Source organism: Pygoscelis adeliae, unplaced genomic scaffold, assembly GCF_000699105.1.
Source record: "Pygoscelis adeliae isolate BGI_AS28 unplaced genomic scaffold, ASM69910v1 Scaffold451, whole genome shotgun sequence".
Classification (NCBI taxonomy): domain Eukaryota; kingdom Metazoa; phylum Chordata; class Aves; order Sphenisciformes; family Spheniscidae; genus Pygoscelis; species Pygoscelis adeliae.
In genome coordinates, this window is record NW_008824030.1 from 495,282 (window position 1) to 510,018 (window position 14,737).

Consider the following 14,737-nt stretch of genomic DNA (forward strand, 5'->3'; position numbering starts at 1 on the left):
ATTTGCAGCTATTTTCATAGTACTTTCAGCTTGATGATGAACAAGAAGTCTACAAAGTAACCTCTTCCAGCATAAAGACTCCCTCCAAATTCTAAACAGCCAAAGAATTTGAATAAATAACCAAACCAAAACCCAACAGCTCAAATTCTGAGGTTTGGCTATTATCAGCCTCAAGATTACATGCAAGCAGGATTAAAGAAGAGCCAACGAATCCGAAGTGAGAGACAAGCTATCAATCAGGTTAAAAAAAAAAATACAATGCACCTTGATCCAGCATTTTGCTATTGGTATGTATGTGTCATTCAAATAAGATGCATTAATCACTGAAGGATACTTGCCGAAAATCAAGTGTTTTCTACTCACTCTCTCAGCTGCAGATCTTAGAAGGTGAGCTGCAACTGCACATGCAATAAGGTTTCCAAATTACTAGCAACTCTGAGCTGGTCCCAAATGCAAAACAAAAACCAGAACAGATCCTGATGCTTTACGCATGAACGATAATAAGCAGTGAATGGGTCCGCATACCTGGGAGACTGGCAGCATACTGCTCTGAAATTACAGGAGTAGTACCCCAGATGATGATCAGCATCTTCTGTGACATGTCCATACTTCCAGTGAGGTCTTCAAAGCCCCCATACTTGGAATATTGAAGTGGAGCTAATTTGCTTAAGCCCCAGAAGCCCACTTGCCTGCTTCTGAACTGACAGGAACAGGAATGAAACCAGAAATGCAACAAGATATGCCCTTCCAGGACCCCATTTATTAAGTGAATACAAAAATAAGATAATTTAAGTGCAGGGGCACAGTAATCTGCTCCATGGTGAAAAGATATCTTGGGTTAGCAGTAAACAGAGTTTACAATGCCTTGTAAACAGACCTCTTTACAAGCAAGAAGTATACTGAAACAACACGCATTGGATTAAAAGTTCCCTGTTGCAGCAGTACTCCACACTTCTCATCTGGCGATTTCAGAGCACTTCGCAAAAGGTGAGAGCATCCTTTGCTCTGTTTTCAGAGAAGCACATGTGAAATGAATGAAACACAAGGAACTTGCACTGCAAACAGTTGAAAAAGCGCCACAGCATTTTGTGAGGGTGATGGCTTACCCCTTGTTAGGTTTGTTTTGCAATGAAAAATAATGGCCAAAGCTATTGTGCATTATGTAAGTTTTAAAAATTATTACTTTTTTTTTAGAGCAACCCGTTGCGTGGTTGAATAAAAAATTATTTTTTTTTCTTAATACAGTACATGGCATTTCTCCTCAATTGCACCAGAAGTAAATTTGGAAGCACTTTCAGTTTGTGTTATAGGCAAATAGGAAAGAAAAACAAGTCAGGCAGGCTTTCAATCTCCTTTCCATCTCTCTGCCCACTGTTTTATCCCCACCCTTTCACATTTCTGAGTCCACATACATTCCATTGATCAGGTAATCCACTTGTGTGTAATCCTTCCTCTTGTAGCTCTCGTAGGCCTGCATAAGGAAAAGAACTATAACAGTTATGAAGAAAAACGTACCAACTAAAAGCACTGCAAGAAGAGAACTTTTATCCACTAAGTACTGAGTCAGGGGCTCAGCAGCAATGAGAAGATACTCATTGTCTGTGTCCTGAGTTTCTTCAAGGCCTGAAGCTGTTGTTTTGGGTGCATCTGCTGGAGCTGTGGTTGTTGAAAAAATGTGAGATGTTGACTGTATCCCATGCCCACTCATAATTTCTGCTGTAGAGGCAGTAGTTAAAACCATGGCACCTCTTGTAGAGCCCAGAAGAAGAGTTGATTTACTCAAGGATGTTGTGGCTGTACTTGTTTCTGGCTCTACATACAGTGATACGACAGGCACTGGATTCGCAGAGTATGAACTCTCCAAGGGGGTGAGTGCCATGGCATGAGTGGAAGATGTTTCTGCATCCTGCGGGATGAGGGTGGTCAATGTTGTACTCATGATCTTCAGGTCAGCTCCAACAGTGGCGGGGCTACTAGAGCGGGGAATGCTGGTGGTGGTGGCTGGGTTAAACTGCTCTGTTCGAGGCATTTGAGCACCTGCTTCAGAAATGACAGTGAGGGGAACAAAAGTAGAAGTGGGGGACAATACTGAGACAGAGCTACTATTTTCTGATTTTTCAGTGGTGGTCACAAGCTTGGTGACATGGCTGGAAGTGGCGGCAGGGATGCTACTAGAAGTGGGAGAAGAGGCAGTGGTTGACATGGCTTCAACAAGGCGACCAAAATCTCCAGTGGCGTTTGAGGTTTTGGCAGTTGTTTCATAAGCTGTAGTGAGGACAGTTGCATTTGTAACATTTGTTGTTACGGCTGTGGCAGTGGTGGTGGTAGCATTGCTTGTAATTGTTTTTCTTGCATTTGTTATTACAACTTCCCTGTCAATCCCGAGCAAATGCCTCAAGTGAATCTTGTGAGTCTGAGCCGCTGAGGAAAACAGGTTTTCCACGTTGTGTCGGTCAACCCGTGCATTCACCATCCTCTCCTTTTTCTGCGGATAGCTTTGATGGTGAAACAGGACTGTTTCCCTTTTCCCACCAACAATTTCTTCAAAAAGACAAAACCAATCAGTCTCATAAGAATAAAACTCTCAAGCTCCAATCTGACCTCATACCCCCAACATGCAAACCAGAACACGTATTCTGCAGTACATGGAGTACAACTGGAATAAATCAGTCCTGAAGTCAGCAAGAACATGAAAACTCAGACCCCTGCCTTTATTGCACATAATCCCTTTGGGTTTTGGGTTTGTTTTTTTTGTTGGGGGTGGTTTGTTTGTTTGTTTGTTTTTGGGTTGGGGGTTTTTTTGTGCCACAGACCTCTGGCATTTGCCCAATGAGGGAATTAATTCCACAAAAGGGGGTAATGAAGTACAGAGCTACAATGCAGAAGCACATTATCAACAGGAGCAGTGTTACGAATGCGAGCTCCTGAGAAGACGACTCATGCTTTCAAAGTTACACAGCATCGACACAGCCTTTGTGCTTAGATTCATAATTTTCACCTCTCAAAACTGAGTGGAAATTTCCACTTTCACCTTCATACTTCGGGAGAAATTCCTTCACAACTAGTGATCTAGATTTATAGTGACATAAATCCCATTTGCTTATCAAGGTCTGGTTGCTACGTTGCAGAGAAACCTTTGCAAACCCAGAAGAACCATGAACAAACTTTCTTTTTTTTTTTTAACTTAGGTACAGCAAACTCTTGAATCATACTTTAGAAGATTGATTCCCCAATTACTAACAAGCTCTGTTTTGTTATTGTGTCACTTAATTAAAATTGAAGACCCTGGCACTGGAAAGTCACCATGAGCAATTGCTGCTAAGGCTGCTCTGACTATAGAAGCAGCCTGCTGCCTCTGGCACAAAATCCTGGCAATCTCAACAATCTCAACAATGCCAAGACATTTTTCTTTCTCTTAAAAAATATAAATACATCTGTTATGCCTTTATTTTCCAAAGGACAGCATGTGGAGTGCAAATGGCTTGAATGAATGACGTCTTCAACATGGAGACAAACTGTTACTCAGTACCAGTAACAAAAGTTACTCAAAGACACATCACGCACATGTAAGTGCCAGAGCCCTTAGGAGCCTAGTGGAACGGTTTTTCCAGTCAACCGACTTTACCTACAGAATCATCCTCCAGGCATTTCACAATCCATTTCCCTCAGCTGAAAGCCAGTCAAGATCTAAATGTAAGCAAAAGGACCAGGATCCTGGATTTAGCAGGAGCCTGAAGCATGGCGTTACCTCCAAGCAGATCTTTGATGTCTTGTTCTCCAGCATTCTGGCACACGCTCAGCTGGTGACACTGCAAGAGGATGCAGCGATTCTGGTAGGGCACAGACCAATTACAGTGATGGTTACCTGAAAACAGCAGAGAAGATGGGTCGCTACACACAGTATACTGAACACACTGCTTCATGGCTGTAATTAAAGAATTAAAAAAAACAAACAAACCCAAACAATAGCTAGAAGGTCTGGCCTTAAAGGATCCTGACTCAGCCTTAGTGAAAATAACTGGAAAGCCAATGAAATCAATATAGCAGCTGCAGCCTACCTGTCTTCTAGTACCAACATCTCCTAACAGCAGCAATTCACTCACCCAGACAGGGACAGAGAGAGTGCACTACGGTTTGGACCCATCTAAATGCTAGCATTCATCTAGATGTCTTAATGGGGGGGGGGGGGAAGTGAGCTGAAACTGAGAAGACACCCATCTCATCACCCATGGGAGACAGCTCTCATCTCAGTGCTTGGAGTTACACAAAAATTTACTCTTCCTTCGTTGAACAATGATGCCATTAGCCATGGGAGCCATCACAGAAATATTCTTTTAGGAAGTCAAACCCCAACACAAGCTAAACAAACTCATCACAGCAGGAACTTTCCCTCCTGGCATTCCTTCGAACTCACTAACTTCTTTCTGGGCGTGTCTACATACACATAACCAAGCTTTGAGGGAAGGAATGAACCTGCTCTAACCAGCGCTGAGGAGACTTCTCAAACACTGTGCCCAGTTTTGGGCTCTCCAGCACACAAGAGCAGTATTGACATACTGGAGCGAGTCCAAGGGAGACTACTAGATGTCTGAGGGGCTGAAGCAGGTTATTTACAGGAAATCCCAACTCAACATCAAGGGAAAAAATTAGTTTCCACCACAAGGGCACTCAAACACTGGGCTGGGGGCCAGAGAGGTGGTACACTCTCCATGAGGTCTTGAACAGCCAGATCTAAGCCGGGTTCGGACCAGAGACCTTCAAAAGGTCCCTTCCTGCCTAATCATACTACGATTTTATGTAATATCACAGTAGCATGCAATTGATTTTTGGGACACGTGCTGTAACAAAAAGCACAGAAGATAACACAGTGCTCAGTCTGGGATGAAGCAGATATGTGCCCAACTGACCACTTGTCAGTGGATTAAAGGGAACTTAAGTGTACTGTAGGAGAAATTAATTTCTGTGTTTTGTTAGAAGTGTGAGAAACAGCAAAGGACATGCCTATGTGGTACATAGGGCTATATTTAAAGCTCTTATCTACAAAGAGAGTTACCCTCACTGAGGATTAAGGCTATGGGAAGCTTGAACTTTTCATAAAAAAAATTATGTTACCACAGTTATTAAAAGGGCTTGTGGAAAATTTATGAACTTGGAGAAATCCCTGTACCAACAATTGCAGTCTGTTTTGACAGCCCTAAAGAAACTAGCAAAGGTGGAATTTTTCAACATTTTATCAAAGTCAGTAAGTGACCGAAACCATTCAGAGTCTTTTAAAAAATGGTACTTAAAAATACAGATTAATGACAAGCCTCAACAGTCACACAGAGCAGGAGACACAGCAGCAGCCCTTCAAGAAATTAAAATCCACTCCTCAGAAATGAAAGCATGTTTGGATGTGCTCTGATTCCCAATCCCAACTCCTGTCCCTCACTCAGTAAGCCATGCTAGTGGAGAAACGCAGACCATCTACTACTGTAAATCGTGCCATTTCTCACTTCTCGGGAAGGGGAAAACAAAAAGCCAGCAGCATATCTTGCACTGGCTACATATCTAAGTCAGTCAGTTCAGAAAGGTCAAGAGACTAATGGAATCAGCATGGTTAAAGCACCCTGGTTTCTGCTGCCATCAGGATGGTATCCAGCTGCTCATGACTTCCCTGTTGCTCCCCAGGACAACCAGATACCTCTATTCAGCTGGACTGATTAGTACTTCCTTTGATGCAACTCCAGACTGAGGCTCCAGCTGATGTGTCCACTGCAAGATATGTGCCACCCAGTGGCTCCTTTTTGCTCACTTCCAATTAGGAGACAGAAAAAAGAAAAAAAAAAGAAACAAAGAAGAAAAAAAAAGAAAGTGGAAGGACAACAAACGCTCTTCAGAGCTATTTTGAAAGGAAACCATGTAGGCAGATGCCGAGGTCTTGCCCTACCAAACTGGTTTATTTCATTTTTAGGCCTGCTGTTACTGGAAAGAAATCACAGATGCCCAAAGACAAGCAGAAGCCAGGTAAGCAGATGTATTGTGCAAGTAGGGAGCAGGAATATTTGTTTTTGCAGCTATGTCATATTTTCCCTTTATTTTTCCCAGAGCATGCAAGATAGCCCAGAAGTATGGCCAAGTGGCTCTGTTTTCAGAGCCAGACTGCTCCGATGGCCAAGATGTTCCCTCCAGCCCTGGACTGACCACCACAGAAGAAACTTGGGAGAGCTCTGAATATGGCTGAGGATGCAAGTGGAAGAGCGCTAGCTTATCTTACCTCCCAACACAGGTTCACCATGCTCACCAGGCATCTGGGAATCCTGGATTGCCAGATCTTTGCTAAGATGGGCACTTTCTCCATGATGTATATCACTTACCCTAGCAGCAGCTGGAGACTTGAACCCATTGCATTAGACAACATGCGGAGGTTAGAGTTACTACCCATGCTATCAGCCCTGGAGCGTTTTGCTGCTTTTATTAGCATGTAATTGAAGTGTCAAACTGTAGGATTGTACCAATCCTTTTTGACATGTTAGTTTGCTAACTATGTATCCTGGCCTCTGGTGTGGATATTCAGAGGCGATGCTGGAATAGCTAGACCAGCAACCATTCCCTTTTCTGCAAGGCACATCTGAGATGTGAATGTACTGGCAAAAGCGGTTCTTTTTGTGATAGTTGCAGTATTTCTCTAACTTAGTGATGTTATGTCAGCAAGAGTATAAATTACATCTACAGAAGAGAGTCTAACCAGCTAGGAGTGTTATTTTTCCACTTCTCCAAGCAATGTAGCTATGAAGACGTCTCCCCATGCACCCTTGGCCTGCAACTTAACACTATAATACTTTACAAAAATAAGAACCACTGCTCCTTTACTGACAGTTACATAGGTGTAACATCTAAGCCTCAGGCCTCATGTCTGTAATGAAAGAAAGCACAAAAATAAATATACTTAGAGAAGGTAGGAATGGAGAATGAGAGCAGTAACGCTGATCTTAAAACCTAAAGTTAATCATAAAAAAAAAAAAAAAAGACATTTCAGGTCCTTCTCTCCAGATGATCTCTCTGCACATGGCTACACATTTATGTCAAGAGTTTGTATCTTTTCCATCTCCCTTGACACCAGGTAGTGCAACAGACTGGCCATCAAGTAACAAATAGGAGTTAAATTGCTTCAGTGGGTTTAATACAGAATGTAAAACCTGAAAAGGTTTATGCTTTTGGGTTTAGTTTTGCATGGTTTGCTGAAGATGGAATGGGTCACCTAATTCTAGAGGCTCAACCCCCTCTGCCCAAAGCTAACACTCAACTGGACTTGGTCTGTACAAAACACGACAGGAGAGAACAAGGTGAAGGGTATAAAAAAAGTCATTGAAGTCAGCAACAGGGTGAAGCATGCACTCAGGTAATCTCCCAGCCCTGATCACAGACTAAGTAAATTCCTTATGTCCCTCCTCTGGAAGAGGCAGCTGATAGCACCTATTCTACCCTTATCAAGATATCAGGAAGTTAAGATGACATGTGCACAGTGTTTAGAGATTCTCACGTGGAACAGACAAACATGCAGTGCTACAAACCCTAAGTGTCAGCACAGTCAGTGTGAATGTGTCATCTCTCTAGAGTTTACCACCTTAAAAAGCAGAAGCTAAAGTTTTCACAGCTCTGGTGCCTGGGAGACAAACCCACTCATATTTTACCTCCTAAATAAAACACTTAGTTTATAAAGGTGCTTTCTTTCCACTATGAAGGGATGTCTCACGTTTAAAATACAGGTTTAAACCACTGGGCATTAAAAAAGGCATCTTTATGATGTTCCTATTAATCTGACTGTCAGACATTCATCCACCTGAACCAAGGTCTCATCTTCACCACAGCATCACCAGTTGTTTGTAGGTGCTACAAGTTTTCACATGTGGCTAGATAAGAGAGGGTCCTTCATAAGGACAACTCTGAAAGACTCATTTAAAAGTTTAATGCTCTTTAAAGACATCTCAGATGTAGACAGCAGAAGGCTCCCATCTCCCCGGACTTGTTTAACCCTGTGCTTGGTTGCAGGATACAACTCATTTCTTCTAAGGCAGAAAAAACACACATAAATACCAGTGAGCAAAGACTACTCATTCCAGTGCAGCTGTCTACAACAGCACTGTTTACTTGCAAACATCTGGCAGCATGGAATAATAATTCTTCAAGTCAAGTGACCTAACACCGTTTGCACGCTACCAGTGCACACCAAGTGCACATACATGCTGTTTCTTATGGAAGCTATAAGAGCCCTGGGAAATGGTTGTTCTGGATTCAATTTAACCAAAGCTGTCACAGTTATGTGGCGCCACAGGACTGCACAGAGAAGCCATAACTGTAAATGCCTGTAAACAACTGGAATTAAGAAAGATAGTTGTCAGGGGAGCAGAAGAGACCTTTAAGGAACAGAAAACCCAGATGGAATTCCAGCTAAGGGACAAGAACCTCACCTGAAGCACCTGGGCTTTGACAAGCCTGCCTGCACTGCCTTTCAGTTGTAAGCCTGTTTATTTGCACTACACGGACTCCTCTCCCTTTCAGGACAGAAAACCTATGTTCACATATACAGAAGGAAATCAGCGGGAAGAATACAATGGCAGTCCACATCTTCAGAGTTGGCCTTGCAGGGAGGCTTCTCTTCCCAGGAGAAACTCTTTCCTATATCACTTTCAGATCCACTGCAATATACCTATTAAAGAAAATAAAAAAAAAGAAAAAGAAAATGATCAATTTATATCAAGAGAGTGTTCTACTAAACACACTCCTATCAGTAGGAATGGAAAAAAAAAGTGTACAAAAGGCAGGCAAATATCATTACACACAACATACAGGCAATGACACAGAGGCAAGAGAAAAAAGACCATTCCCAAATTCACGGAGAGGCTCTTTCTTTGGAAAGAGTACTTTGCTCAGGCCCCAACAGAGAACAGCTCAAGTCAAAAGCCACGTGTACAAAGCCAAACTCAAAGTCCACAGGCGTACGGCAGCACAGACATGATACCTTTTGACTCACTCTGGGACCCTTAATGTTCCCAGGCTCAGCAGAAGGGTTTGCACCAGCTTGAGCACATTGATAATATGGGGAACTATAGTCCTGGCCCTGCCTTTACACCAAGTCTGTCAAAACCAAGCATCAACTTTGGCTGATTCCTGCTTTGATTTTCCTGCTCATTGCAAAAAGCTAAAAGAAATTTTGATTAAAAACAAGCAAAAGCCAAAATTTCAGGTCTTCCAAGACATTACACAGACACATCAGCTGTTATTGAAGAAGATTTACACCCACAGTAAGCCTTCATTTCCCCACATAAAACAATAAATAGGCAATGTCTTTTCTTCATTACCAATGCACACATAAGACTCTGTCCCAATGGATGGGCTCTCATCCTTGAAGTCACTGGAGCAGCTCCTGTTGACTTCAGAGCAGATCATCAGCTTCTACCTGGATTTACCCTCTTGTTTCCAAGACTTCTTAAAGCTTTATATGAGCTTCCAAATAGTTCAGCCTAAATCAGACCAATTATAAGTCTCTTCCCTAAGTAGTTTTTAAGGGCAACCCTCTTCCTCATCACTGAAGCAAACTTTAGTCCTCATCCTGCAATTATGAAGAGAAACATCACAGCCTTCAAAGAGTGTTGAGATTCAACTTTGCGTGACATCTCAGAGGTGTACGTGACAACTGCAGTTGAAGACGCAAAAGCAGTTCACAACACAGAATGAGTAGCATGTGTGAATGGTATAAATAGCATAGTGAAAAACATCCAACAGTCATCAGTAACACGTGTAAGACCCTGATTTAACCATCCATGCAAGAAGTTTCACCCTGAGCTTTCAACTCCAGTCCCAACCACGTTTGTGAATTTAAGAATCTGAGCAAGAGCCCTTTTTTTCCTCCAAGAAAGGCCAAGATAACGTTTATTAGCTTTGATTCCCAGATTGCAACATTTTGATGCTTCATACCATGAAACTTTTGTTTCCAAATTTTCCTCCTTACTCTACGTTCTAAAGCCCGGAACAGGGTAACAGAGTTTTAGCCTCAAAACAACCCTGCCTGAAAAAGGGTGAAATATAAACAGCTACCCCAAGCTTCGCAGAGGACACACAACATACAGGTCCACATTGGACTATCAAAGAGTCAAAGATGTGGACAAAACTTGATACTAAAATGCGGTGTCTCAAATTCAGCATCCCTAGTCACCCTACAAGTTCCCTAAGGAACCCAAAGCCTCCTTCCTGCCCTTTTATTAATTCTAGTACGAAGAGTTATTTTGCCTGTTGAAAACAGATGGAGCATTTCTACATCTTCTGCTCTCCCAGAGAGCAGGGGAGCCTGAAAGGACTGTAGGGTACTTGCACCATGGACCTTAGCTCATGCACCCCTCTGCGGCTTTCTCCCTGGAGTAAGTGTACACAGCATCACGCTTGTTTTGTGCGAGCAGGTTTCTCATGCAGCCAAAAGTTCATCCCACCTGGCAGCTGGAAATATTTCTAAGTCTGACCTGACAACAGAAGTCTTGGCGGGGAAAGGCAGCTCACCAGCCCCATCTAGTCCTCCGTACCAGAGACTGCGCCTGGTGTCCAGCCAGCACCAGCTTTGCCCAGGTCTTTCTCCCATTTTGCACTGCACATGCACAGCACAGACTGACTTTTCTCATTGCTTCTCATCGCTTGCTCTTCCAATTGCACCTTAGTGGGAGTTGAAAGAATCAGCACAGGAGAGGAGATGACCTGTGCGATACACAATCGCAGCCCCCACAAGGTGCACAGGCATTGGCTGCTCAGGAAAGCAGCCCCACGTTTTCAGCAAGGAATTGGTAATATGAATTTGTGTTATTCAGCCAAGATAACTTCAATACTTTTCCCACTGTTCTGAATTACAAGGCACTTCCACAAGTCTGCCTTAGCCTTTAGCACGCTCTTGCAGTCACCCTTAGCATATGCTATAGTTTAGTCATTGAAAACTCCAGTTGACAAGACTGGTAGCAAGGGGGAAAGCAAGGGAAGATGTGAAATACACTGCCCACAAGCAATTTTCCTACAGCAGACAGATTCTTATTGCTGACAGACAGCAAAAGTCTGCTTTAAACTCTGAATCCTTCAACTTAAAGCAAGCAATTTGGGTTCCCTCATGGACACTATAGGTACCTCACCAAGACACTCAGAACACCATTTATCAACCTGCACACCCACCACGTTATGCAGAAATAAGTGCACGTTTTGTAAAGTTCACAGGTCACAGGCAGAGATTCAGCAAGCAGTATCTCACCTGCAGGGAAAAAAAAAAAAAAAAGACACCATTAAGGGTAAATTTTACGTTTTAAAGAGAGTCTAACTTATGTTTGCTGTCCCCTTTCAAGGTAAAAGGCTTACAGGAAGCAATATTTTACAGCCTAAGAAGTGACCCTGAGAAAGAATTAGCTGTGCAATAATGTATGCATTTACTGTTTTAAAGAAAACAGTAAAGAATAACAGCAATGAATACAAACACAGAACACTCCCTTATTAAAGGGGTTTGTTTCCTGCCTTTACTAATACCTTTGTAGTTATACTAACCAATCCTCAAAGAATAAACATCTTCCATTGCATTTTGGAAATGCAGATATAGCAGCATTATATCTATGCATAAATACTATAATTATTATTATAGTTAACATCTCAGTCTTTTAGGACAAATAAAATAATTTTAATTAATCTCAACTGACCCAATAACTACATATATTTGTAAGATCAAATGTTGATCACACTCAGTGTCTAGAAGCTGTTGCATTAACATAGCTGTCTGTCCCCTATGCACAGAGATGCTTTGTATCCCCAACCACATCAACCCACCAGAAGTCCTTCCTATCACAGCTGACTTTGGTCTCACTTGACTGCAACAGCTCCAGAGGAAAGCAAAATCCCAGTAAATGCCTCTCACCTCTTCCAAAGCATCTGGCAGCCTTTCTGGATTAGGCCAGCACCGGTTAGGGGGGACACGCCAAGCTCAGACACAAGAGGTTCGTCCCCCCTTTCCCTCTCACTAAACACAGTATCCTCAGGGGCCAGCTGATAATCCCTCCCCCAAGGCGCTCAGTACAAACTTACAAGCTTAAAATAATTTTACATGTTCTTTAGCCAATTATAAAAATCCCTTTACGAATTGCTTACGAAGTCAGCGTGTGAAGTAGAAAAACACAATACACAGACTGGAAGTACAGCAGACAAGCAAACAGCTCATTTCCAAGTCCAGCAAGGGGATAACCAGATGCAGTAGTACCTTAATGCAGTCCAGATGATGCTCGGGATGCTGTATTAAATATCAGAACCTCCAGCTAGGGTTGGGTTTTTTTTTTGGTCTCTTCCACCTTAGCACAATCCCATACATCTAGAACAAGAGTTGCAAGTACTTGCAGATCAGTTTTCCCGACTTGACAACTGCCTTTTATAATTACAAGCAATAAGCTTTATTTCTGCCTTCCCATCACACTTCTAGCCAGTCCCACATGGCTCCATTTGTACTCCAAGACCCCACTGAGCACCCACCCCACACACCTACATCCCAGAAAAGCACCAGCTAAAGCTTCTTGTCCAGGTTGTGTTGCTCCCCAGAAGAAACCATCCTCTGGCTGTTGGAGACAACACAAAGGAAGAGATGAACACTACTGTTCCCATCAGAAATAAGTTTTGATAAATCAGGGCAAAATTCACTCTTTGAGCACTACCTTCTCCCTCTGTAGAGCATCCCCAAGGAAATTAAAAGTCAAACCAAACCACAAAAGACAGCAACAAGTAAAATCTGGGAAAGGACTACACACTGAAAAGTGCAAAGTTTACTTTTACCATCTGTGGCTATAACTCAGCAGGGAACAAACACGCTGGAAAACCAGAATAACTTTGAGTCAACAACTGAATGACTGATGACATTGCAATGTACACACACATCCAGAGAGCATTGCCTGCTGGGTTTCAGAAGCATTCCTCCCTTCTTGCTGATCTCCCTGTGCTCAAGCCAAGGAATTTGTGCAAAAAAACCCCCACCAAACCCCAAAGTATTATTTCAGACAACATTGATTGGGGTGATATTGTAAGAGCAGAGAGAAGCCTTTGGAATATAAACCCCTTGCCTCCGTGCCCTTCCAGCCAGCCTCAGTTGCTCCTGGTTAAGCAGCTGCAAGGTACATGCAGTGACTGCACCAAGGCAAAAGGAGAGATGTAGAACTAGACAAAAAAACATGGAAAGAGGGAGTGTGCCTGTTAGAGATCACAGGTACAAAATGAGCAAAGCAAATCATTTAGGGCAACACATGCTCCTTTGAGCTGTCATCAAACAGCCAGCAGACACTGCCCCAAAATTCATACTTACAAGTGTGCATGGACGAGGCATGAAATAAGGTCAAAGAATTGCAAAGAAATCTTCTATCCTCAGCATAACAACAAAGCAGGGAAAACAAGGGTGGAATACCTTTTGCAGACAACAGTGCTACTCTCCCATCAAATTGAGATTATTTCAACTTGCAATTGCTGCTAAACACTTCATGTGTTGGCAGCTCTCAAAACAAGTGCTATATTTCACTCTTTAGAAAAACAGAATTAAACCAGATTTTGCTAAGGGAAGACAAGCACATCTCATTTTGTGAATTGAGGCTAGAATGCAGGAGGCAGGGAATCTGTGCTGCAATCTTAAGAAGCATTTGGCTTCCCAAGCTTATCTCCAAGGCTGAAGTTGGACATTTCTTGAGACAGAAGGGGTAGTACCAAGGCACATGGGGCTGACCCACTGTCAGCTGAGCATGACCAGATGAAGTTATATAATTCTCTGAACAGCAGCTTTAGAGCCATTAAGTTCCTTTGGCTCCCGAAGAAAGTTAATGACAGGTTACAAAGCTGTTTCTACAAAATGTCACGTGCTATCAACAATGAAGAACGAACTGAACAGAGGTTGTGAAGCAGAGAAGCATTAGAGATTACTGGGGAGGAAAGGCATTACTAGGTCCCTGGTCTGTACACAGTTCCTTTGACTTCTCAAGACGCCTGCACAGCGTGAAGCATTCCCACTTTCTTAGAAAACCCAGGACACAATGGTCAAAGGTCCATTTGCTGCCCCAATACAGGCTCTCCATGCCCCCACCATTTCCAGTATTAACAAAATGCTCCTCTGGGACGATGACTGAAGTGGGATGTGCACAGTTCCATACTTTCAGAGGGAGTTTTGAAGGAAAATGTGCCCAGAAATCACAGAGTCTTATCTCATGGATAAATCAGCCAGGCTAGGATGGTGACCAACAAGCTGGATCTGATAAACACCTGGGGCTGACATGAGGCCAGCAGAGCATTCGAGGCTGATCTGCTGCAACAGTAGGATACAAGTTACACATGCTCTGAAATATGATTCAGAGAAGAAACATTGACAGCTCAGGTCTGGAAGAACATCACTTATATTCCTTCTCCTACCACACAACTTCTTCAGAGTGTAACACCACACAGCTAGCCATGTAGCTCTTGGGGAAGAGTGGCTGGAAAGCTGCCTGGCGGAAAAGGACCTGGGGATGCTGGTTGACAGCCGGCTGAACATGAGCCGGCAGTGTGCCCAGGTGGCCAAGAAGGCCAATGGCATCCTGGCCTGTATCAGAAATAGTGTGACCAGCAGGAACAGGGAAGTGATCGTGCCCCTGTACTCGGCACTGGTGAGGCCGCACCTCAAATACTGTGTTCAGTTTTGGGCCCCTCACTACAAGAAGGACGTTGAGGTGCTGGAGCGTGT

At 43.1% G+C, this 14,737-nt stretch overlaps 1 protein-coding gene across 4 annotated transcripts in view; it reads right to left on the reverse strand.

Annotated features, from left to right (window-relative positions):
• Positions 1-728: 728 nt before the first annotated feature.
• The window catches only part of LOC103919846 (chromosome unknown open reading frame, human C11orf24), a 25,595-nt gene continuing 11,586 nt past the window's right edge, over positions 729-14,737 (reverse strand). For 3 of the 4 annotated variants that reach the window (XM_009327450.1, XM_009327442.1, XM_009327434.1), the window contains 4 exons: positions 11,188-11,263; positions 8,451-8,689; positions 3,749-3,865; positions 729-2,541 (listed from right to left, as the gene is read on the reverse strand). In XM_009327450.1, the coding sequence (XP_009325725.1) occupies positions 1,391-2,541; positions 3,749-3,865; positions 8,451-8,607 (1,425 nt within the window). In that variant the 5' untranslated portion in view covers positions 8,608-8,689; positions 11,188-11,263 and the 3' untranslated portion in view covers positions 729-1,390. The remainder of the gene's footprint in view (positions 2,542-3,748; positions 3,866-8,450; positions 8,690-11,187; positions 11,264-14,737) is intronic. The other variant, XM_009327457.1, reaches the window with a different exon arrangement.